The sequence below is a fragment of the Lacerta agilis genome, chromosome 16 (assembly GCF_009819535.1).
Source record: "Lacerta agilis isolate rLacAgi1 chromosome 16, rLacAgi1.pri, whole genome shotgun sequence".
NCBI lineage: Eukaryota > Metazoa > Chordata > Lepidosauria > Squamata > Lacertidae > Lacerta > Lacerta agilis.
Genome location: NC_046327.1, coordinates 18,209,004 through 18,236,299, shown reverse-complemented (window position 1 = coordinate 18,236,299; position 27,296 = coordinate 18,209,004). Strand labels below are relative to the sequence as shown.

The window sequence follows — 27,296 nt, the reverse complement described above, 5'->3', positions numbered from 1 at the left end:
TGTATCTGTTAAGAGCCACAAACCTTTAACTAACTTTAAAATGTTTCTAGGTATGTTTTAAAATACCTAATAAAATCATAATTCCAAGCTGCTAATTTATAGTTATTGCACAATCTGTAATTGCCATGCAAAAGTTCAAAGAGAACTGAAAGTTCTCTTTCAGTTACAGATCTAGAGCAAAGATCGTGAGCACTACACTTCACTTCAAACCACGCCAATCTCTCAAAACCACAACAATTTTTCAGAAGACCCTGGCGGCTGGTTCTGTATTTCTACAATGACTCTCACACTGAACTGGCAGACACCAGCTCACAGCCTTCACAAGGGCAGCACTGCCACGGATCACTTATTACAAATCAAAGTACTCGAAATAACGCTTACAGCAACACTGTAACGTAGACCACACAATGCTGCTGAGGGCAGGGAGCACAGAGGCTGAGAAAATATAGCAACTTGCTATGCAGTGAGCTTGTACCAAGAATGCACTGAGCATTTTCTTCTTTCAGACTACCTGGATGAACAACAGTAATGAGGACATCTCCCCCCCCCCCCCCAAAAAAAACACGTTACCAGCCCTAGTAAATTATTGATAAGTGAAATATGAATGTGCATCAGTGACAATACAATAGAACTGCTTTCCTAACAAAAAACACACCAACACTTTCAGCCAACATTCCTCCAACTAAATGGCAGGCCTCAATCAACATACAAGGACTTCATTTATCAGCAATAAAACCACCTCTCTTTGGATTTCCAGAACGCTGACCCAATTTCTAACATCGTTCTATGACCATGTGCCCTTGAATTTCAGCCGAGGTGTTTTCTGTCTCCCCAATCCCCACAAACACTTTTACTTCCCCAACAGATTTAGATTGCCAGTAGAAATAGAACAGAACCACTGAAAGCCACTGGAGGGTAGAAGAATAAAGATAAAAATGGCTCATTCTAATTTTAAATGATGGAGCAGACTACTTTCCTCAGCCGCTAACATTTCTGTGTCCAAATTTAAAAGGCTGCTGTTTTGGTATCGTCTAGAAATGTTAGGGTGAACTTAAAGGGGTTTGCTTTCTTACCAAAATGTTATAAGCTTTCTTATAATGAAGGCGTAAATAATGTTTGTGTCAGAACAACAATATACAATATCACAGTATTTCAATTTTGTAATTAAAGGCTCTGGAGCAGTGTTTACTTAATTGGATTCCTTTACAAGAGCGTGCGCGCACACACACACCCAAAAAGTTTCAGGGCCAGGCTGGGCTCGTGACAGTTGATTGGGGCAGTCCTGAAGGAGGAGCCAGGCAACCTTGTGCAGTTTTGGGTGCTCATTTTTGATGCTTTCTTTTCAGAATGGTTAATTGCTTCCATTTTTCAAAGGCCACAAAAAAAACACCTGAAATAACCCAAGGAAATCAAAACAGCAGCAAAAGTGTGAAAAAACACTACATTATGCTTTTTGGATTTTATTGTCCTGATGATATACACAATTTATTTTCAGCATTGCAACCGGGTGGGGGGTGGGTGGCGCCTAGATATTCCATTGTGGCAACTGTAACCCAGGTTTAAGGTGTCATTTGGTGACTGTATCCGAGTTTCTAAGACTGATTTACAATTCATAAAGTGGGAATGGCCCAGTTAACACCACTTACACACCTTTCCAGTGCAAGTTCAAGAACCTGATCACTTGTTGCAAGGAAGTTAAAGAGACTCCAGTACCCAAACTACACCAGTCCATGAAGGTGCAAATCCTCTTCTGTTTGAGGGATCAATTTTAAATTGGCAGACTGAGCTAAAGTGTCATTTGACCAATCGTTCTCACTGCCCCCCCCCTGTATTTTCCATAGGCCACTTGAAAATTGCTGGGGTTCTTTGTGGATCTCGTGATAAACCAGGATAGACTGCTAAGATGAGTCACTTAACCGGCAGGTGTTTAGGGAGAAATCAGTAATCACCAGCAACATACTATGAAGGTCATGGGTCCCACGCCAGGGCCTTGTTATCTAGTTCAATAATCTGGCACTAGTCGAAACAACCTCAATCTCCACCATCAGAAAAAAATTAATCAAGTACAGGGCCAAGGTCAAATATTATTGACTCTTCTGCAACCTTTCTGTGACCACATGAACAAAGCTTGTAGACCACAATTTGAGAATTTCTCCTAATTAAACAATGGTAAGCAAATTATAATAGATGTGGCTGGGGGGGGAGGTTACACTCCTTTATTGGTTGAGACAACTATGGTTCCAATATGCTACTACAGTGGGGACTGAAAACTATTTTTAAAAGCAAATGTGATTTTTAATACTATATGGTAGTTTGGGGTTAATAAATTTGCATGTTAAACTTATTACAGTATATATAAAATACCTATAAATGAGCTTTGGCAATATTAATTTAAGTAAATTGGTTAAAATACATTTATTAACAAAAAATTATGTAATCAGTGTTCATAAATGCACCCAAATGTCTAATCTGAACAATTTTTTTGAGCTGTCCTGGTTTTTACTTTTTGAAATGTGGCGACCCTAGTCATAGGGAAATTCATTTCACACTGACACACAAGCATCACATGACACTGCATTAATTAAGCCAACAGGATATGCAACAGTCCCTCCCCCTTCAACTTCCAGAAGATGAACAAGCAATAAAGGGAGAAAAAATAATTTTTCCAGTCCTAATAAGAGAAATGTTTGATTTGGGTGTGCCTTTACGTATAGTAATAGACCACATCTTAGAATTCCACATTTGTTCATGGCAGTTTTCAGAATAAAATATAAATATAAACAAAAGCATTTGCACTGCTCAAAAATAAACCCATGATGACAAGTTCAGGGTACAGGAATCATTGCCAACAGCTATAATTTTGCTGTTTTCAGGACTTTTGACTGTGGCCCCGTTCCAACCTTGTTTCCTTCCTGTGGCCTCCCATGGGTGTAGTCAAGGGGGGGGCAACTGCCCCCCATAAGTAAAAAGCAATATAAATCAATACAAATCAGAGGTTCTGCCCCCCAACATAAGCCTGCCCCCCCAACAAAAATTCTGGCTACACCCATGTCCCCTCCTGTCCTACCGGTAGAAAGGTACCATAGGTATTTAATGTTTTGTTTGTAAATAGAACATGTTTTATTTATATTTTTTATAATTTATACAAAATACAATTACATAAAATGATAGGAACATAATGAAATATTGTTAAAGCAGAAAAACATGGAATCATCTTTTTAGTGCAACCCCCTGCAATGTAGGAAACTCTGCTAAAGCATCCATGACAGATGGCCATCCAACCTCTGCTTAGAAACCTCCAAGAAAGGAGAGTTCAGAACCTCTCAAAGGAGTTCCATCTTCCATGTATTTTATTTGACCCCAGTTATTTGACACTGAGGGGGAAACCTACAGATATAGTCCAAAAGGTGCACAGCGAGTTCGGTATATATGGGAAAATTTTAAAAAGCAAGTGGTCCTCACTGACCTGGTGCAAAAAAATCTTGTCATCTGGAGAAGTCCTGGCTGCCTAGATAAAACCCTATAGCCCCACACACCCTTACCTGAGAGTAAGGCCCACTGAACTCAGTGAGGCTTTCTTCTGAGTAGACACTTAGGTATTTACTAGATGCAAGTCAACTGCACCAGACTACCCCATTCAGCTAGGCACTGGGGTGGATTGAAGAGCTGGGCCGAAGCTGAAGACGGGCAGACGGGCCGACGGGCCGAGTCCCTTGGCAACATCTGAAAGCCCTGATCTGCCAGACGCTGGGGTGGATTGCACCTTGCAGAGTCAGGCCTAGCACTGGTGGCAGCAACAAGCAGCCCAGCCCTACCAATTGACACCCCACCACCACACTTACCTGACCTGGGGGTTTTGGATCGCAGGTTCTACTGGTCGAAATGGGAGGCTCAGCAATCACCCGCTCCTTCCAGAAACAAACCAGGACTGCTCTAAGAAAACGCATGTGGCAAAAAGGAGCATTAGGCCCTGCTGGGCCACCCCCTTACCCACTTGTGATTGGCCAAGTGGATAGCCAGTCAATCAGGATTTTTTAAAAGAAATTACCCCCCTTCACTTCTTACCTCCCTCTGCAATCCCAACCTCATGCTGTGGCCCCCCATTTATGGGATTTTCACCTGTGGCCCCCTTGGAAAACACTGGTGTAGGGTGCAATTTAGCTAAAATTTTCCAATAGTTTGGAATAAGTTTACAGTTAAGCTAATGCTTACCACAATATTTTTGTAAACACTTCATTTACTTTGACTAGCCAGAGCCCACAGAATGTATTTTAATGATAAAAGATGCATACTATTCCCAGTTTGTTGTTTTATATCAGGCTGCCAGTATCTGCAGATATAACCTCTTTCACCATGTTACAGAGAATGTTGGAATCTTACATTGGATACAATAATTACTAAAGTATACAAATTAATAGGATTCAAAACTTTAAAAGGGTAGCTTAGCTTTTCTAAAAGCATTGTTTTATTATTGTGCAGCTCAACTTGATGTCAGAATGCTTAGAGGATGGTGATAAATCTTGTTACTTCCTAGTTGTACAGGAGGGTGTCTCCTTTATCACAGCTATTCCCCCAAAACAAGGAAGTCTCCAAGAACCCCATACTACAAAATCTTGTTAAAACTGAAAAGTAACTTGGATCTTATGTCATTTATGCCTGTGGGTAGGTGGGGGACAGATTCTAAACGTACAGATTTACATTTCTGTATTGTTCCAAATATACAAAATACTTCCACTCTGTTACTCATTAAGCTAAAACATGGGTAGGCAAACTAGGGCCCGGGGGCCGGATCCGGCCCAATCACCTTCTAAATCCAGCCCACGGATGGTCCAGGAACCAGCGTGTTTTTACATGAGTAGAATGTATCCTTTTATTTAAAATGTATCTCTAGTTTATTTGTGGGCCATAGGAATTCGTTCATATTTCCCCCCCAAAAAAAATATAGTCTGGCCCCCCACAAGGTCTGAGGGACAGTGGAGCAGCCCCCTGCTGAAAAAGTTTGCTGACCCCTGAGCTAAAACATTGTAAGTTTAGTTTTGTCTTCATTTAAAATTCACCCAAAGTCCTAATTTCTCCTTAGCTTTTATTAGTGATGTCGCTGGACTTCTACACTAAATGTATCTTTAGTATTAAGTATAATTTCAGCTTGTATAGGAGTTTACATTATACTTTAGGCCTTACAGCTTAACTTTACTCCTTAACTACATACTCATTTTATTATAATGTGGCTTCTCTGCCTTCTACAGTGCTCAAAATTGGTTTTAGAAATTTTTAAATTATATTGGTACCAGGACTGAAAATTAGTTGCAATTTTTTTTAGTAGCAGCAATAATGTTAATAGCAGAGTAATGAAAAACTAATTAATTGTCCTCAGTTCATTGCTGGTTTAATAAGATTAATATTACATTAGGAACAAAGGACATTTCAATCCACTATGTCTGAAATCATTTCAATGTTTACCAAGCACTGAGAGGTATTTATACCCTTATGGGGGTGTTGTTGTTGTTGTTGTTGCTGCTGCTGCTATGTGATGGAAAAACAATATTACATATTTTATAAATGTAGTTTTTTATAGGTAGGATTCCTGAATGTATGTTTAGTGATAGTTAAAGTTATCAATAAAAATATGAATTCAAAGAGTCTGTATATGTGAGACTCCACAGCCTCTTTCACAAGCACCCAATATAATGTCTTGAAATGTTCATTCTTATAATTAATTCAAGAAGGCATATCACTGAACAATATCCATGGACTGAAAGGCTTGATTGGTGTGCCAGAAAAACACTACAAAACAGATTTCAGTTGTTCTAACTAACTAGGGATAAGGGGAAGTCCTAGCGCAGAAACAGCAGGCTGATTTGTACCGAGTAGGGACCTAACACTTTGCTGCCATGAAGGAAAACAGAGAAGTTGCAAGGTAATAACAGGAAGGGCAAATAAAATGGTTCTGGCAAAGAGCAAACACACAGATATGAGTAGCAGAGGAGAAATACAAACAAGCTACAATTCTGAACATGCTCCAATGAAAATAATGTGGTGGAAATAGTTCAATTTTCTCACAGTTCTGACACATTTTATATGCTGAAGTCATATATGCAGCAAGTTCCCAAGCATGTTTATTCAGAAGTTAAGTCCAACTAATTTCAATTGGGCTTCCTGTCTATAGCTGTGCAACCTCACTCATTAAAACTACTTTCCAATGCTGAAGACAAGGAAGCAATATAATCAAGAGCAATTATCAGCTTTATCCTCAGACAAATACCTTAGGAGCGACCATCTCTTACTGGTTTCTGACCCAATTTCTTATAGTTCAGCTGGTACAAAAGCAAAAAGAGCTTTCCTGTTGGACATTTTAACATGTAGGCTGCAGTACTATGAACACTTATTACAGGTAGGGAGCAACAATGGGGCTCATTCCAAATATGCACAGGATTTCACTGGACATGTAATTTACTAGTTGAACTAGACTATATTTTTTAAAAAAATCAATGCAGATATAGGACTTCACTTTAAAATCCTTACCTATGAATAAGATTGAACAAAAATATTTATCCCATGGAAGTCTGCTTGATTTTCCCATGATCATGGTATCATGCACCAAGGTTTTATGTCCATTTGAACTATGACAACATTCAATTTAAGGGTACTGTATTTCTAAAAAGGCTTCTAAATGGCAACCTAATCTTCCATTCAAAGTAGACAGAAAAAGTACAACAAGGAAAACTGGCCAACACTGTAGCATTAGTTACCCAAACTGATGAAAACACTAACTACAAGTGTTTGTGTATAGAGAGGTTAGAATGTCAGACCTGGGAGACCAGGGTTCAAATTCCACTTGGCCATAAAGCTCATGGGCCAGTCACTGCCTTTCAACCTAGCCCACCTCACAGGGTTTGTGTGGGGATTAACAGAGGAGGGGGAGAAGCCTGGAGAAAATGTTCCTTGGTGGAAAAGGTTTGATATAAATGAAATAATAACAACAACTAATATTCACTATACCAGCTACAGCTGTGATGGCTGGGGATTATGGAAACTGTAGTCGAAAGTATCTAGAGTGCACAAAGTTGGGGAAGGAGAAAACCATGAGAAAACCACAATACAGTGGTACCTCGGGTTAAGTACTTAATTCGTTCAAGAGGTCCGTTCTTAACCTGAAGCGTACTTAACCTGAAGCACCATTTTAGCTAATGGGACCTCCTGCTGCCACTGCGCCACCAGAGCACGATTTCTGTTCTTAAGTGGAGTTCTTAACCTGAAGCGTACTTAACCTGAAGCATACTTAACCCGAGGTTCCACTGTACACAATTACCCTATTCTAACTCTAGTCATGGCTATGAGAGAATAGCTGTGCTGGAATGTCCATGCAAATGAAAATGATCTAGCCAAGATACATATTAGCATTTATACACACACCTGAGAGCTTAAATCAAACACACATCCAAAAGCAGATGTAATTTCAATGCACTGCACTACTTTGTACTAGATGTGCACTCAGATACGTATTGCAAACTACATTCTAGCAGAGCTAGTGACAAACAGATTCGGGCATAATCTTTCCCAAGAGATATTAACTTCAGTGAGACTTCCAATCTACTCTTATGTACATAAGACACTCTACAGCAAAGTAAAAGGAGGAGAATATTACTTTGTTTGCATTTTGCAACCATGACAATCAAAGGTGTGTACCAACATATGACAAGACATACTCGATTCTCTCAACTGAGCAGGAGGACAGCAATCTGAGGGTGAGGGATTTATTAGCAAACACCTTGTCATTGTCAAGATTACTTCCTGTTGAGGTTTAGATTATTGGTGGTTTCTCCTCCATGCAAGGATGGTGGCCTTATTAGAATGATACACGCACAGGGAGACTAATAGACTCTCCATTACTGGGGACCCTAGGGGGCTTGCCAGCTGGCATGGCTAACAGTCCTGTCAAATTACTGTCCACTCTGCAGAATGGAGACACAACACCAGGTGGCTGATGTGACTCTTCTCAAGCTCCCTCTCCAGCTTCACAGAGCCTGCTCCAATCTTTGGTATATATCAGAGCTTCAGGGTGCTAGAACCCAGGTGGCAAAAAAATCACAGCAATTCTGATCAAACATAGCTCATCCTCTTGTGGCAGTGATTATGGCAAATAAAGATTTCTTCACCACCCCAACATCTACAAAGTGCTGTCAACAGATCTTTTCTGGATGGTTCTGTCTTTTGCAGTCTACCCAGGTGGGGCTGGTGAAGGAGCTTTTGATAGCACAAGTTTGAATTTGGGAGAATAAAACTGCTTGCATCCACAACAACCAGGATACTACCATTGGACACCACTGATACTACCATTGTCCTATTTTGATGGGTGGTTATTGTTTATTGAGGCTAACAAAGTAGACAAGGTGCTTTACCCCTTTTAGGACTTCAATTAAGATGCACAATTCTGCACAAAAACTGGTCTACACAGGAAAACTATTTCCAAACTGAATTAGACAGACAGACAGACAGAAAATTATTATACCCTCAGGTCGCCCAATTAATGGAGTGCATACACTCTTGAATCAGTAAAATGACAGAAACACACCAGAACAAACAACTGCAGTACTTTTTGAGTAAGCATCTGCCCTGCATGATCTCAAAACATTTACTGAATACAAATGCATCTCAAAGATAGTTATGGTTGTCTTTAACTTCAAATAATGGTAAAACAATGAGGTGTTTTTTAAAGTGTTTTAACCCTTTAAACAAACAGAAACTAAAGACAACTCTGCTTTCATTTTCCGACACCTGAAAATTGGTCCCCAATTCCCACTGGACATCTATCAATCTGGCTCTGCTTTCTCATTCTGCTCAGTCATATGATTTGATAATCCCCCCACCCCTTGATGAACAGCTTGCCTGTTTGTACCTGTCTTCAGGCATTTTCCCACCCTCACAATAGGAAGGGAAACCAGGGAACTGAAACCATTAGACTAGAAAGCATTCTTGAGACCAGGGACACCTAAAGCCAAAATAGCATATTTGCCACTTAATTATTCCACATAAACTTCCCTCTCCTTCCTCTGTTGTCTTCCTCATGTCCATTTTTACAGCAGCGTTAGAAACTGAGAATGAAAGCTAGGAGCTAACTGGCGCCTTAAAACTAGATTATAGGCGCCACAACGGAATGACTAGGCAGGCTTTTTAAAAATAACAATAATATAAAGCTGAAAATGAATGAACTGCAGCTAAAATCTTATCTTCATTTTTCACATGGTCTAGTCCTCATCTGAAGACTGCAAAAAACAAAACCATACTTCCCCTGCCCCTGAAGAGGGTCTCTTCTTCAGTCCTCCTACAGTGGCTGGAAGTGGGGAGAAGTGGGGAGGCAGAAAAGCTTCTCCTTTCATTCCAGCAGTGGCAGTTTTAAACTGAAATCTTAGGCCCAGTATTGCTCCCAGTGCTCAGAAACTGCTTGCATTAATGAAATTCCCTGTCACAAAATGTGCCTAGAACAATGGGAGTTTCGAACACTGTTCCTGAGTGTAAGCCCCTTGGGAAATGGGCCTGTCCACTCATTCTGTGTAAAACATATTGTACACGGATGACGTAGTAGCAACAATAATACTACAACAATGGGGTTCTTCACTACCATTGGCTATGGACCATAGACAGGAAGGAGATCTCTTCTATGCAAACTTCCTTTCATAAAAAGCTTGAACTGATTACAAAACACCAAGCAACCAGAAAATGGAACAGGAGCACTCTGGAAATAAAAGATGCTGCTACTGACCAGCTTTATATGAGAAGCATGATTAGGAGTCTACCACATGATTTTAAATTTGCCATCACTAAGAAATGCAGCTTCAACACAATTAACTGAATCATGCACATACTAAATGTTCTTAGAAACCACAGTTGCAAAACAAATATTTAATCTGTGTCATTACAAAATATATACAACTTGCTTCTAAAGTATATAAACAGTGCCATATTTAGTTACTTAAATTTGTTCGTCTTTAAGGTGCTACAAGGTTGTTCCTTATGCTGCAAAAAGGTTGCTCTTCTGGGGGGGGAATACTAGAATAGGTTAATATTTCATAGCTAGGGGGTGAAACTGGCGCTCCAGTGCTGCGGGAGGCTCCTAGCCCCTTCCAGCATGGTCCCAGCGCTGCTAGGGCACCATTTTCACCCTTGGGGCTGCAAAGGGGGGTGGATGAGAGGAGGGCTCATGCCGGGAAACTGCAGCTCCGTCCAAAGCCTGCACCACCGCTACTCAAGTCACCCGATCAAGCCCATCTACCACCGCAACCAAACCTGACAGCCACCTCTGGGCTGGCTCCGCCTCCCCGCCATCAAGCTTGGTTGTGCCCGACCCGCCTTCCTGCTCTGCTCTTGGGCGCATTTAGAGCTGTGGTAACTCTGGCAAGCGGCTGAGCAGGTGTCAACTTTTGATGTGCCAGGGCCTCCTGCCATTCTGTTGTTCCTCCTCAGGAGTAAGCTGCCTTGAGTTCAGCAAAGTTAGACAAATTTTCAGCATGCGTACAACAGCAAAAATCACATTAATTGTTCAAAAGCATGCAAAATGCAAACTTTTACCTTTCAAAAAAAAGTTGTTTGTATCATTGAAAGCTCTGTTATTGTGTTTTTCATTTAAGACAAAAGATGTTAATGTAAGAGTTGTTTTTTCTAAACTAAAACCTCCATATTCAGGTTAAATTGCCGTGTTGGCATTTTGCGATAAATAAGTGGGTTTTGGGTTGCAGTTTGGGCACTCAGTCTCTAAAAGGTTCACCATCACTGGCCTAGGCTTCAGTTTATGGTTGACACGGGGGGGGGGGGGGACGACAGGATTCTTGTGCCTTTGATAGCTATATAGCATGCAGAAATTCAACAGGTTAAGCCTTTTCTAGCATGAAAATACAGTAGTACCTCAGGTTAAGAACTTAATTTGTTCTGGAGGTCCATTCTTATCCTGAAACTGTTCTTAACCTGAAGCACCACTTTAGCTAATGGAGCCTCCCGCTGCCGCTGTGCCGCCAGAGCACGATTTCTGTTCTTATCCTGAAGCATTATTTCTGGGTTAGCGGAGTATGTAACCTGAAGCGTCTGTAACCTGAAGCATCTGTAACCTGAGGTACCACTGTACAATTATGGGGAAAGCTTAATTTCAGTTCCACAATAAAAATAGTTTTCAATTTCAATTTTTTAAACAAAAGTATTGGCTTTCTGGTAATTACTTGATCACTGTCTTCTTTTTCCTTCTTTTCTTTATATTGATAAAATACACATGCATGTCACTTATGCTTAAGCTGGAACAAGACTAAGCAAGGATCAAACTCTCACACTTCCCCTCTCCCTTGTCTCCTCCCATGCAACTGTAAAGAAGATTTCAGCAGCATTCAGTTTTGCTTTTCCTGAATCTCTGCTAAAGGATCTACAAACTAAAAGGCAGCATTTCCAGTGCTGGAGTGAGTGAAAATGCTGCCTATTACACTTTAAGAGCAGGCAGGGGCTTTATCTCCCATCTCTGCTATCTCCTGAGATGAAACAATAAAGCACACTGCCCTTAAAAGATCACTCCAGGAATTGGAGATAAAACTGCGGGTACGGGGTACCGGTGGGCCAGATCCAGCCCACAGGCCATATGCTTCATTGTTTTACTGTATTTAGTACCTATTCCTCAAATAGGTTGAATTCCTCGTCAATTTAATGTACTGGAATAAATTCAAGAGACTACATGACACCTTTTCCTAAAACTGATGCCTACGAATACTTTGCACCAGATCACAAGTCTTATTTCCTAAAGACAAAACACCCATTCCGATTCATCCTGCATTTAGACATATGAATCGTTTATCATCAGTCAAGCACTGCATTACACCACCCACACACTGTTTGTAAACACACTCATTGTATTCTCACCAGCTCCCATAATCATAAACCACACAAGCCACAGTATTTTTATATTAGTACACAGAGTGGGCCATCAAACTTTTTGTACCAAGTCTCCTAGGGAATGCTTGAAATCCTCTCTACCCAGATTTTGTAATCTCCAAAATAGTACAGAGCAGTCTAGCTCAGGAGCCTGCAAAGTGCATGGATTTTTTAAGTTATAAGCTGTTCCTGTACTTAGAATTTTGTTTCAACTGTTTTCAAAGAAAAACCCCTTCTGCCATATACCTCCACCCTCTCTTGAAATCAGACATTTTAAAAACAGGTTGGACACCATTTACTCCATCATAAACTACCAAATTGACAGGTTTAGAAAAATGAGCAAGTTTTAACAAATAATTATACTTCTTCACATCTACAATGTATAGATCTCAGACAACAAGATGTTCAAAAACTGTGGCTCTGTTAATTTAATTCTGTTTTTCAGAATTACAGTTTTATCCTATCTTTCTGCCAAAGAGCTCAAGACAGGGTAGGGTCCCCTCTCCTTATTCCTCCTAACAACCCTCTGGGATAGATAGAATTAACTGACACACAGTGGCTTGGCCAACATCATCAGTATGCTTTGTGGCTCACTAAGGATTTGACCAAGATCTTTCAGGTGCAAGCCTAACGCCCAGGCCAGTACATCACTGTCACTCAAGAACTGCAGTTCCTGACATGCAAGACAACTGGTCCAAACGTGACAATTCTGAACTGCTGAAGAGCTGCATTTTGAGAGAGAGGAAAGATCAGGTAAGAAGCTATATTATTAGTCAAATAATAAATAAAAATATGAATAAGAGCAAAATGTTCAAAATGAAATAGGATGCAGAAAAGGCTACACTCTTCAATCCAGATTTGATATTTTCGTGGCTAATGTTCATCAGTAGGTGTCTGACATCCTGACATCTTGACAAGAGGGAACTCTAATTAACCTTAACAATAGTAAATATCTGCACCAATGTAGTATGTTGGTGGGGGGTAAGCAGGGATAGAGGACAGGCAACCTCATGTCCCACTAATGATCTCATAACTACCAGACCATCTTGGCTGTGAGCCCTGGAATACCAGCTCCCTGCCTTGCAGGCCTTTCCAACCTGTCCTGGAAGGGCGAGGCCCCAAATGACTCCAGCTACAAAAGCTAAGGCTGGTGAACAGACCACTGGACTGGGGTACTGTTTAGGTGGGCTTTTGGGGGGGGGAGTTGCTGCTGCTACTAATATTAATTTTTTGTACCTTTATTTTAGATCCTATCACAATTTGTGTAGAAATTGTTTAATTTGGTTGCGTACTTTTTGATATTTTATTTATTGTTTACAACTACTTTTGCTATGTTTGCAATTATATAATTTTTATGTTGTAAGCTGCCTTGAACTGGTTTTAACTATGGAAAGGTGGCATACAAATAAAATGATGTATGTATGCAACTATGGGTGAACTTTCTATCAATGTAAAGTCTGCTGTGACCCAGTGTGATATAAGAAGCCTATACTAGGAGTTGTAAGCAGAAAGAAGAGCTAAAGGCAAAGTAAAATTCATCCTTGCGTAGAATATAAAAGAATTCCTTGAAGCTAGCAAGAGACTTTGCAGTTTCATATATAAAAAGAACAGAAATCATGTGGAGTCACTGTACCTAAAGGATGGAAAGGAGATTAAAGAGCATTTGTCTTGTTTGTCTGTTTTTAATCAAAGAAAATGATACCAAACAAGACTGTGCAGAGGCCTTTTGTCCCCTTCCAACCCAATGATTCTGTGTGTCTATTAACTGAATAAAGGAATGTAGCATTGACCATAATGAAGCACAACAGTGGTAAAATTCAACATTGTGTCGCTGGACAACACAACTATAAAATCCAGTGCAGCATCTGAATTAAAACAAAATCAAATGAGGGCTGGTAGTGCATTGCTATTCATAGAATTATCAAACCACAGAATTGTAGAGTTGGAAGGGACCACAAGGGTAATCTAGTCCAACCCCCTGCTATGCAGGAATCTTTTGCCCAATGCCTCATCAGCAGTTAGAAGTGCCTGCAAGCTGCATGGCACACTTACAACAAAAAGGGCCAAAATAATTCCACAAACTGCAAAAGATTTCAAATACAAAATGATTCTAAATTAAACAAGAAGAAACATATTAGAATGTTACACAGAAGCCTAATAAGAAGCTGAAGTAGAAGATCTGAGAACTACCCAAAGATGTGCAAGGCTAAAAATAAATTCAATTTGCAAGAAGACCAATAACAATGGTTTTTTAAAATATATATACCATTTCATACAGCAAATTTTGAGTGCTTCACGTACATGATCCCAGTAACTCCTACAACTACCCCAGAACATAGCTGTCAACTTTTCCCTTTTTTAAGGGAAATTCCCTTATTCCGAATAGGATTCCTTGCAAGAAAAGGGAAAAGTTGACTGCTATGCCCCAGACAGGACAACTTTCATTATTCCAATATCTCAAGAGATAGTGGAGGAAGCAATGGTGTTGGTTCTCCTAAGCAAATTAGGTTAATTCTTCAGTTTGCATTGGAAATCCTTCTGATGCACTATAGAGCAGGGATGGGAAAGCTCAGGTCCATGGGCCAAATGCAACCTTCCAGGCCTCTCGTTGTAGTAAACAAAGCTAAAAACTTTGAAAATTTCAAGCTTAGACAATGCTGTATTTGCAACTGGCATCCATTCACTGTAGTACTTAACTTATGAAACAGAAAATATTCCACCCCGCATCACAGGGGAAGAGAGCACTTCGTTGTTTCATTGTTGTCTTCTAAACTTTCTGTATAGTTTTTGTTTTTATATTTACTGTATACCTTTTTTTGCTGATACTGTTTTCTTGCCAATTCTATAATAATTGAAGATGTTTCAATGTTTTATAATTTGTGGTTTTATGGTTCATATTTACACTTGAATGTAATTAATATTGTGAGCTGTCTTGCAAGGACTAATCCCTGTAATGTGCCCTACAAATATTTAAATAAATAGAAGACCCTCTGGTTACGTTACTCTCGAGTAACAGAAACTTTGGGTTGTGAAAGCAGCAAACCCAGAAGTATTTTTTTGGATTTCGCCTCTCGTGCATGCTCAGAAGCGCTCTGTGCACATGCTAAGCAGCGCTCAATCGCGTGCCTGTGCAGAAGCGGCAGCTCTGGATATTTTTCGGGGTGCGCACGGACCCCCAGAATGAATTAAATTTGTATCCAGGAGGTCCACTGTAAATGACTAGGCTTTTCCATGCATGCAAAAGGTGAGTAGGGCCATTTTGTCCCATCCCCTTCTCCTTGATAGGACTTTAACTCCTACAGTGTCACTAAAGACTGTCACTGTGTATGTATCCTTGCTTTCATGTCCTGGCCTGTCCCCTTGGCTGCTTCGTAAAAGGATCCTTCCTTCTCTTGTAGATCCTGGACCCATTGCAGGAATGCTGTATTTGCTCTGCAGAAGAAGCCTGCCCACAGATATATGCAAGTGTTGTGTGTATCTTCCTTCCATCCCTTTGTCTATGTGCTTATGAAAAGCTTTAAGGAACTGGAACCCCTTATGGCAATCTAAGGCTGTCTGGAGACTGGCAATAGTGGGCTAACTGCTGGTGGTGTCACTGAGGCTGATGGGGAGGGGGTGTTCTGGTGTAATCTTGGCTGCTGCGTGTATGATGGTGCAGAAGTGTGTGCTCATAATGGTGATTTCATCGGCTGTTAGAAGTGTCTCTGATTGGTGGGCTGTACCCACCAATGGGCTGTATTTCGAGAGATGATGCAAGTGGGTGTTGCTTTTCCCCAAATTGCATTTGTATGTGCTGGTAGTGCATTTGCATTTGTATGTTCTGGTAGTACAAGTTTTCCATTAAGGCCATCTGCTAGATACATCTTACCCCTCAGAGAAAAGCCATTAGCAGCAGCAGTAGCTGCTGCTGCTGCTGCTGCTGCTGCTGCATGGCATCACCTGAATAAGGTGAATGAGTGTCCCAAGTAGATGGCCTCTTGGCTGCTGCAGGCAAAATACACAGGGAGAAACGATCATTCTACTGAATATGCTCCATTCACATGCTTGACCTGTATTGGATATGGCAGCCATTCTGCCAGCACAGCAGCTGCATGTGAGAAGGATAGCTCAGTTGGTAGAGCATGAGACTTAAATTTCAGGGTCATGGGTTTGAGCACCATGCTGGGCAAAAAATTACTGCATTGCAGGGGGTTGGACTAGACGACCCTTGTGGTCCCTTCCAGCTCTATGATTCTGTGATATATCTCGACCCAGCATAAGGTAAGCACAGGACTTGCTCAACCCACTTGGCCTTACTAAATAAAAGAAGTGTGTAGAGTACCGGGTAATTCCGCACAGATACTATTTTTCTGGAGTTTGAATTAGTTTTCTAATTCTGACAATGTTCCAAAAAAATCACAGATGGCAGGAACCAGAGAATCAGGAATATATCTCACCCCGCTCAGCGTCCACTTCTACCTTGGGTATAAGGTCTATAGAAGCAGCAGACAAGACTAAAAAAAATTAATGTCTTATTAAGTCCTTGTTCTGCACAGATCATTACGTTTGTACAACCATGATGTTGCACAGGCCTTGCAAGGCAGGCATTTAGCAAGTAAAATGGTTCAAAGTACAGTTCATCCCATTAACTACTGATAAATAGAATTCATTAATAGCTGAATTGCTAATCTAAACTGCACCAACAGGAAAATGTAAAGACATACACATTCAGCATATTCCAATATGTAATATGCCCACATCCTGACCATATATATATATGAATAGATTGTGCTCTGGCTGTCTTAAAACAAAGGATGCGAAGATTTAGTTTCTCTTCCTGGGGGCCACAAATTATTCCATGTCGTATGCTAACTAATGAACAAAAGCCAAGGGCCTCTGCTTGATAAAGATCTTCAACATATAAAACTACAGTAAATCAAGTCCAGAACTTAACTAAAAATACACATTAGTAACAAGAATCCCATCAAAGAGGCAGTGAGATCAGTAGGTAACAAAGATATGTGAGTACTAATGAAAGGGAAACTGTGGAGAAGCAAAGTCATTTGCATCCATGTTTATTTACTACATAAGATGCTAGAAAGATGGTCACAAGTGAACCATTATTTTCAAGCATTTAATATTAAAACAGGAGAGAGGTGAGAAAGCATGAAGCTTTAGGAACTGACAATTTCAAATTTCAATTTCAAAGCAACAAGTAACTAGGGTTGGAATGCCATCAATCCAATTTAATAGTTATTTTAAGGACTAAAATATGGTAACACTTGATTTTTAAAAATCTGCCTGCCTCCTTGCCAATAGGGTAGTAGTCAACTGTGTAGAATTTCAAAACAAGAATCTTCAGGAAATAACATGTCCATCAGATAAATTAGTGAAAAGTAAACTTAAGGATATGAAGGCTTTATATAGAAGGGAAATCATTTGCTGGGGGGGGGGGTATCAGCAGTCTGCAATGGGAGGTTTTGCTTCACCAGCCTCTTAAGATTCATTGAGGATGTCAAGAACAAAGACAGTCTTGACATTTTGTGTTTGAGCTTTCAGAGACTTTGAGCGTTACTAAATGCTCTTAAGCAAATTTAGCAGTTATAGGATAAGGAGATGGGTGTTACAAACTAGTAACTAGTTAAGCAAAGCTGAAAGCATGGGATAGGGCTACATGAATAGTTTTCACAGGGGAAAGAAGTAAACAGTGAACACTCCAACAACAACAATGTATACTTGGCAAGTGCCAGTTAATGCACAGAATGCAAGCTGGAGTGAACAGCACTGATTGTCAAAGTTTGCAATTGTGTCACCAAATCATTTGGGAAAAAATTAAGCAAACAGAATAACTTAAACAGATTCAACTTCAGCACAAATAAATCCTAACGTCACATGTAATCCAAATAAAAATATTGCCCATCAGTATTTCTTCATAAGGGTATTTAACCTATTTTAGACATTCTCCTCTGAAGCAGAAGGTATGCCACTTGTGGGTACTCCTTCATCCATTACCTCTCTGATAACGAAGGCGGCAATGAGCAGTGCCTTTTACCATTTCTGGCTGGTTCATCAGCTGCAGCTTTTCTGGAGAGGATGAACCAGTGCCAGTTACTCATGCCCTGGTTACTTCCAGACACATCTACTGCAATAGTTCTTTGCATGGGGTTGCCTTTTTGAAAACACAGACATTTCAATTAATGGAAAATACTGCTGGCATACTCAAGGATCAAGACAAAAAAAAAGAAAAAGAAATGTTGTTCTATCTGTATTCTTTGCCCATTTGTTTCTGGGTTCAATTTAAAGCGTTCATACTAACCTTTAAAGCCCTAAACAAATTAGGACAGAATACTAAAAAAAACCCTGCATATCAAAACTGCATATTTGCAGGAGGACGGATGATCCAGAACCTTCTTATGTCATCTGGTGGAACTTTTCTTTCCTTTGCTTCAGATTTAGGTGTTCAATATTCAACATTCATGCCAGCTAAGGAAACATGGATGTCTTGGTTTATAGTGTCACTATTTCTGCTTCTTATTATTTATTGGTTGTTTTGTATATGGTACGATGTAAAATCCTGCTACTGCACTTTTGGGTTATTAAAAAATGTCAATTAAAAAAAAAACCTTGGACATCATGCTCTCTGTGCTACTCATATATAAGATCAGATAGGTGGGTCCTTGAGACAGAGCCTCCTCAATGGTAGCACCAAGATTGTAAAAGGTCTAGAAAACTTCCTCCTGGTGAAGACCTACCATGCTTATCTCCTGCTTTCAGATAGTTAGTACAGTAAAGCCTTTTTTTTTAATCCCAAATTGGTTTGATATATGAACTGTTATTTCCTGGGGGTTTTAGCTCGCTTTTGGATAGTTTTAATTGCTGCTGTTATATTGTTATAATGTGTGTTTCTGAAGTTGTTTCATTTTACCTTAATGTGTTTTTATACTCCTGCTGTAAACTGCTTCTTTGTTTTAACAGAGAAGTGGGATTTATTAATACAACTAATTCCCTAGCAGCCCTCCTCACTCTGCTTAGTCTAGGAAATTGATCAACATTCCTTGATCAGTATTCCTCCTCCTGCTTAGGCACGTGGATAATAAGCTCGTATTTCCCCTCCTTGTATTCCTACTTTGGTTTCCAGTCTCCGGTATAAGCTCCTTGTCCTTACCTGCAAACCTCTCCATAGCTTTAACCTCCTTTATCTTTGATTTTTACATGTCTATATATGACTGACTGCCTGTGACCTTTGCTCTACCAGCTCCACTACCCGCAGGTGTCCCAAAATCCCTGTTCCTTGAAATTACTTTCTCCCCTGGAACTGCCTTCCAGAAAAACTTCATGGTGCCCCCTCTCTCTTTTCCTTCAAAACCAAGCTTTTCTGTGAAGACTTTGACACAACTCATGATCCCCTCCATAACTAAACCTAAATGTGTATAACTGAAATAACATTATTCCTCTATTAACCCCTGCCTTCACTTCCAACAGTCTCATTTTTTTTAAGTTATAGATTGTTTATATACTGTGATGTCAAATGTCAGTGTGGCTTTACAGAGTACAGTACAAGAGGACAAGCAGAGTAGAGTGCTTACAAGGTCTCCCATCCCCTGCAACAGCCCAATTGTGAGTACCTATGCACTGGGGGCCAGGGACGGGGGATCCAGACTCTGTTATGCACTGTACACAGAATAAATTGAATCAAGTTATTCCTCTTTTTCATTACATTAGGACAGGGTCAGCACAATCAAAAGGAACCCACTACTTCAAGATGTAGTTTCCATTAACTTAATGATTTTAAAAGAGAATTAGAAGAATTCATGGAGCATCTCACTGATTATGACCATGAGAATTAAAAACAAACCTCCTATTCAAAGGCAGTATACCTCTGCTAGCTTGATGCCCTGATTGTCCCACAGTCACCTGGTTAACTGCTGTTGTAAATAGAATTCTGGATGAGATAGGCTTTTGGCAATTCTCAACATCCATACATTACAGAGACCAATTTGTACAATATTTGGAGCAATACACAAACCTGCAATGTCACATATTATTACAGACATTGTTTCAAACTTGTTATGTACTTGTTTCTGGAGTTGTGCAAAGAATGCCAAAATAAGTGTGGAATCAAGCAAAGTACAAGCCATCCCTACTACAATGCATCTGCTTGAACCCCCACCATCACTGAAGGATGAAGAAAACAATTTCTTTTAAAACAATGGCAATGTCATGGAGTAGTTCAGAACTATCATAAAACAGAGGAGAATTTGCATTTCAGATATATACTTTCCCCCAACAAATGCTCCCACAAACCTACAATCAGGATCAAGATTGCTCAGCTGCCATACTCCCAAGAGGGAGCTACAAAAAAATATGGTCTGGACACGGAAAATATATCAAACACAACTGTTCACCAAGCAGTTTCACTGAAAGCCAATAACTAGTTGCAGAATCAAAGCTTTCCTTTACTAAGCTACCAGCAGGGATCTGAGCAGCCACACTACATAAACTGTCAGCATGCTCTGGTAGGCACTGAGGCCACATCCAATATCAGATCAGCTACAAATTAAGTAGGCTGACTTCCTGGAACTCACCAGTTATTATACCCCAACCTACTCCTGAACAACAGGACCCTGGTAATCCAAGGATTCTCGGATTATTAACACATAGTCCTCTCAAACACCTGTCTGATGCACAAAAACTTTCTACTGTATTTCCATTTGTCTCCTTCTTGCTTCATGCTAAGACTCAAACTGTGTGTCCAGATAGCTACTTGTGAGAAAATCAACATTACTCACTGAAACAGGAGTTACTCAGGTAATTTCACAGCTGATGTAGATATATTAGTGGACAAAAAGGTCAGGGAGCTCAGAAGGTGCTAAAACAAGCATTGTAGCCGTGTTTGCATCATATTTTAGTGTCCTCTCTTACGGACTGGCCACAGCAAAAACAACAGCCAAAACACTTACACAACAAACACTAAAACAAGATGCAGCTAAGAATAATATCAATAATTTGCAAAACAACAACACTCCAGATTATCACACTTCTTTCAGATTTTTTTAGAGCGTCTGAGTTTGGGTTGATCCACATTAATAAAAAAAATGTCTCTCTTCATCATTGAAATCTCACTGCAGGAACTAAAACTAACTTCAAAATGACTATGAACATTTTGAACTGGGGCTTCCAAGTAAAAATGCACAGGATCAAGCTGTAAAATGGCAGAAGTTAGCAAATTACAAGGACATGTGCACATGCACCAAGTTGATTGTGTGGCCGCTGAATCTCCAAGATCCCACACTTAAGCAAATACTTTGAAATCAACTATTATTACAGTCATTTATAGTAGAAAGCTCTCACACTTTGAAGAGCTGGCATCTACAGGATACATATAAACCTCAGACGTACTTGGCATCTCTCCGTTATAATTTTAATTAGCACAGCTACAATGGATCTTTATTCTGATACTATACTTGAAGCCTGCACACAACAGGATTGCAGCCCTTGAACAATGTAAGAACCATTCAGCCTCAAAAGGACAACAGTAAAATAACTTACTATTCACTAATTTAAAAGCAACAGCTCTGCTGGATCAGACAGACCAAGGATTCATCTAGTCCAGCAGTCTGTCCCCAACAGTATTCAATCAGGTGCTTGCAGACAGCCAACAAGCAGAGCACAAAGGAAACAACACTCCCATATCATTTGGCACCTGGCAAATGGTATTCAGTGGCTTACTGTCTATGAACAGGGAGGTTCCATGATAGGCATATCTCTCCATGAATTCAGCAAATCCCCTGGTAGAGTTATTTAAGCTGTGTTCATTGACACATCTGGCAGCAAATTCCATTAGCTAATGGAATTTCAACTGTCAAAAGGCACTAACCAATAGTAAATATGAAGACTGAACTTTACGTAACACTGAAAAACTATCTTCCATCTTTTGCTGTTGGGTTAGTCGTGCCCTTTGATAGTTGGAATTTGCTAATGGAATTAGCTAATGGAGTTCCAACTATCAAAAAGACACCAACCATTAGTAAAAATGGAAGATTATTTTTCACATAATTGAAGTTAACACTTTCAGCAACATTTAACATTTAAATACAAACATTTTGGTTGTCTTGGATTACTTCTTCCTCAGTATCATTTATATATACATATCTGCCTCAATGACAATGTTCCATATCCATTGGCTGTTAAATTCGTACTTGCTTGTTTACATATAACTTCTGTATGTCATCTTATTGCTAATTAACATCACCAGAAAAATGAAAACAAAACAAAATATGGTCCAATAATCTCACATAATTCTTCCTATTACCCACAAACCTTTTCAAATTTTCAGTTCCTCTCACTGTTGATTATTGATCATGCATTTACTTCCACATCAACAAAAAAAGAATATCAAGAGCAAAGTGAACTATTGTCCATGTTGCCTTCTATGGTGCTGCAAAATGTGAGTAAACAACAGGAGGAAGGCAGCATACAATTATATCCAAGAAAGAAAGTTTTAGGTTAGCTGTGGCTAATGTGTGGCCCTCCGGAACTTGGTGAACTACCATTCCCATAAGTGCCACCAGAACTGTCATTGACCAAGGAAGATGGAGGTCCTTGTAGAGCAACATCAGGAGGAGCACACATTAGCCACTTATTTTTTAAGGTGTCATATTGTAAATAGCTATTGTGAATTTATCAGCCCATATGCACCTATGTGCCACAAAGACGCTTGAATATATACTTGAATGGGCTGCCCAGTGTGGTGTGTTGGTTAGGGTCAAATTAGGACCTGAGAGACTAGAGTTCAAATTCCCACTTGGCCATGAAGTTCACTGGCTGACCTTGGGCCAGCACTGCCTCTCAGACTAGCCTACCTCACAGGGCTATTGTGGGGATTAAATGAGGGGGAGAACCACACTGAGCAACTTGGAGAAAAAGGCAGAATGTAAATGTGGTAAATAATAAATAATTCTTACTTGCCCTAGACTAGGGGAGACCTATCAGATTAGATACAATTGCAATTTACTAGTTTCTCAACAACTACTCAGATTACATTCAACTTTACAGCAAACAAGTAAGAAAATGTATATTCAACCACCTCAGAATATCATCCAAGCCCTTATCTACATCAACAATCCGGCCCTATATATTCTCTCTCCCTTGGGAAACCTTTTCAACTTTACATTATTTTCTGCTCTTCATGGCTACCACCCACCGCAAGCCTTTCTCTGCCATCCAAAATAAGAATTCCCTGAAGCATATGCTGCAAGTCACACCAACTCTGAAGTGTTCCCAATTTCAACTTCCTCTTCAAAACTCACTTCCTCACATGTCCACACTTCACTTTGGCACAACTCTGTATGAACATTTCTCCTACTAGAGTAACACATATACTAAGTGCCCTCTGTGCACTTTTCAGGCTTCTGGTACCCCTTCATTACCCTCCTCGCCAGGCATATATCCCCACTGGTGCTGCTGCCAGTTTTTCTCCACCATTTAATCATCGTCCACCCCACCCATAACTTTGACGAGCATGCATCCATTTTCCTTCGGCAATACAGTGCCAAACTACATTTGTCCTCACTCTGCGTTGCCCCCACTTCTTTCCCAACATCCTCTCCTTGCGCATAGCCACCCCTACCTGCCATTCTCCCTTCCTCTTGGTTCACCAAGCCTATACACCAAAATGTAGCTTCCCCCTCCGGCTTCAGTCCCAAACGCTCACTTGCCGTTAACCCTGAAGCCTTATGTACGCCATTCCCACGTGTCCCCACAACAACCCCCAACTCTGTCCGGCAATGCAAGCCTGCCCCTAAAATCCACCCTTCCTATTCTCCCCCCAACCCCGCCAAGCCATGGATTTTCCTGCCCCTTCCAGCTGGGCCTTGCTCGCTCACATCCAATCTTCCCCTCCGTATCAAATCACGCCCGCCATAAAGGCGCAGATCGTCCCGGGAAATGGGGCGGCATTCATTCGCCCCATAACTACTGTACTATATTCCCCCCTTAGGGCGGGGCCAAAGTCAGGCCAGGCTCTGAGGCGCCCACAAACGGCTGGGCCTCGTTTTTTTTAGGCCGCAGTTCAGGCCACCTCCTGGTCCGGGACGAAAAGGGAGCCGTAACGGACACAGGCCCCATGACAATGCAAAGCAGCTCCGGCCCGCCCTTCTCCCGCCACCGCCGGCTGCGGCTGCTAGCCGAGGCCCGGCTCGGCCACCGGCTCCGCTGCCGACTTACGAACTACCGCCACCGCCACCCCTCCTAGTGCAGCGTCGGCGGCGCCATGATGATCCACCTCTCGCTCTCTCCTTGGCTCCCCTTCCTTCTCCCCATCGCCCGCCCGCCCGGTGTCGCCCAGGCCCGGCCAGCAGCAGTAGCGGCCCCGCACTCACTCACCTTCATGTCGGGACATCCTAGTTCAGAGGAGAAGGCGGCGGCAGCGGCCCGGCCCGGCCCAGCCCAGGCCCGTCCCGGGCTCCAGTTCCCTTCCCCCCCCCCACTTCCCTCCCTCCCCACCCACCCCCGGTCTTGGCTGTCCGGCACCGGCTCCGCAGCCTGGGCCCGGGCGAGGCTCGAGGCTCGGCCTAGCCTCTCCCAAGTCACCCCCTCCGTGTGCAGGAGGCGGCTCGCTTCGGCGCGGGCGGAGGGAGGCGAATCGACTCCGGCGGCGGCGGCGCTCGTAGTAGTAGTGATGGTGAGGCCTCTCCGGGATGGTGGTGGTGGCGGCGGCGGCTGCAGTTCCTCCCTCCCCGCCTTCCCGGGAGGCAGCAAGCGGGCGGGCGGGTGCCGCCGCCGTGACACGGTGACTCTGTAAGCTCGCTCAGGGCCCCGCCAGCTCCTAGCGCCGCCCTCCCGCCCGACGACGACAGCAGCGGCGGCGGGTCTCGTCGGTCTCCCTGGTCTATTCCCCTCCCCACGTCGTCCGTCGTCGTCGTCGTCGTCCTACCACCACGCTCGGCGGTAACAGCGCCGCCGCCGCCGCTGCCTCTTCCTCCTCCTCCTAGCCCGGCCTGCCCAGCCTACCTCCCCTTCTCTCTGTCTCTCCTCCCGCCCGCCGAGAGGAAGAGGAAATAACACAGCGGGCCAGAGAGGGAGGAAAGAGCCGGCCGGGCGGCTGAGAAGAGGAGGGTCTCGCCTTCCCTTCACGCACCTCAGCCCTGCTTTCGGCTCTCAGTCCTTTTCCCTCACAAAACCGGCTTATTTTCCCTCACAAAACGCGCTTTCCCTCTCTGGGCGGCTACGACAACCGTTCGTTTGAAAAATAATAATAATAGAGAAGATGGGCTTCAGCCTCGGAAGACCAGGCCCCACAGCCCTCCCCATAGATGTGCAGCTTGGGAGATGTGCAGAAATGGGGGTGGGGGGGCGGAACTCCTACATCGCTTATGGTTTTTTTTTTACTAGGTTTGTTCAGTTGTTCAGTCGTGTCCGACTCTTCGTGACCCCATGGACCAGAGCACGCCAGGCACCCCTGTCCTCCACTACCTCTCGCAGTTTGGCCAAACTCATGCCAGTCGCTTCGAGAACACTGTCCAACCATCTCATCCTGTCGTTCCCTTCTCCTTGTGCCATCTTTCCCAACATCAGGGTCTTTTACAGGGGGTCTTCTCTTCTCATGAGGTGGCCAAAGTACTGGAGCCTCAACTTCAGGATCTGCCCTTTCAGTGAGCACTCAGGGCTGATTTCTTTAAGGATGGATAAGTTTGATCTTTTTGCAGTCCAGGGGACTCCCAAGAGTCTCCTCCAGCACCATAATTCAAAAGCATCAATTCTTTGGCGATCAGTCTTCTTTATGGTCCAGCTCTCACTTCCATACATTACTACTGGGAAAACCAAGTAGACTCAGGAGGCTCAGGCTTGGAATCAGAATGGTTGGAAGGGGACCCTGAGGGTCATCTAGTTCAACCCCCCTGCAATGCAGGGATGTCAGCTAAATTAGGCATGGCGGATGGCCATCTAACTTCTGCTTTAAAAACTCCAAGGAAAGAGAGTCTGTTCCACTGTTGAACAGCTCTTACTGTCAGAAAGCTCTTCCTGGTGTCCGAATCTCCTTTTTCTGGTAGCTTGAATCCATTGGTTCATGTCCTAGCCTCCAGAGCTTGAAAAAAAAGCATGCACCATCTTCCATGTGACAGCCCTCGAGATACTTGAAAATTGCTATCATATCTCCTCTCAGTTACAGGTGGGTAGCCGTGTTGGTCTGCCATAGTCAAAACAACTTGGTCTCTAAGGTGCTACTGGAAGGATTTATTTTTTATTTTTTTATTTTGTTATATCTCCTCTCAGTCTCCTCTTATGCAGGCTAAACATACCCAACTCCCTCAACCATTCCTCGGTAAGGCTTGGTTTCCAGACCCTTGATCATCTTGGTCACCCCCTCATCTGCACAAGTTCCATCCTGTCAATATCCTTCTTAAATTGTGGTGCCCAGAACTGGACACAGTAATCCAGGTGTGGTCTGACCAAGGCAGAATAGAGCAGTACTTCCTTTGATCTAGACTCTATACTTCTTGAAGATGCAGCCTAAAACAGCATAAGCTTGTTTTGCTGCTGCATCACACTGTATTCATGCAAAGCTTGTGGTCTACTAAGACCCCTAGATCCTTTTCACTGGCAATCCAGGTGTCTCTCATCTTACAATTGTGCAGCTGGTTCTTCCTGCCTAAGTGTAGAACCTCTCCAGTCTGTTAAGATCATAATTGAATCCCAATTCAATTGGCTACTCCCAATTTGCTAATTTTCCCTCTCACACTGTTACTCTTTATCAGTTTTCTGCCCTGGCTGTGGGTAGTTGTGTGCGTTTTTTAAACCAAAGAGTACCCCTCCCCCCCTTTAAAAAAAAAGATATATTTATGTCTTGAAATCCACTAGAAGTTCAAACGCTGAGCCGGAGACATATTTACACTTGTGAATCCTTAATCCATTTTCTTGTTTACAGGTTAGTGGTTATTCACACTGTGGAAGAGTCTAGGGTGGTGAAGCAGCTAGAGGCTTGGACTAGGACCTGGGAGACAAGGGTTCAAACTGGCATGGAGCCCTGAAGCTCTGTAGATGATCTTGGCACAGCCATCAACTCAACCTAACCTACCTCACAGCCCATATCAACTGCTGAAAATGAATAGGTAGTTAAAAAAGAAAAGAAAAAGCTTATATGTTGACACATGACCAGAGGCGTATTTAGGCTCCCTTGGGAAGGAGATTATCCCCCCCCCCCCGGTCCCTTGCACCCTTGGCAAGATGTTGGCCACCCAAAGCGCAAAGCAGTCCTCGGAGTGCTTGGATGTGCGGGTGGGCTCCTAGTCACTCCGAACCATTTTTGCAACCCCCTGGGCCTGCACCTGTGGTAGGGGTCAACCTAACCAATCCCTAGGTATACCTTTGCACACGAGGGCACCCACCACCTTCCATTCCTCCCATCCTACTTG

General features: G+C 42.2%; 1 protein-coding gene across 2 annotated transcripts in view; it reads right to left on the bottom strand.

The window, feature by feature from the left end:
- Positions 1–24,385, bottom strand: part of KCMF1 (potassium channel modulatory factor 1) — a 41,520-nt gene extending 17,135 nt beyond the window's left edge. Inside the window, exon 1 of one of the 2 annotated variants that reach the window (XM_033173945.1) lies at positions 24,268–24,385. In XM_033173945.1, the coding sequence (XP_033029836.1) occupies positions 24,268–24,283 (16 nt within the window). In that variant the 5' untranslated portion in view covers positions 24,284–24,385. Of the gene's footprint in view, positions 1–23,512; positions 23,535–24,267 lie in introns of those variants that run through there. The other variant, XM_033173946.1, reaches the window with a different exon arrangement.
- Positions 24,386–27,296: the final 2,911 nt, after the last annotated feature.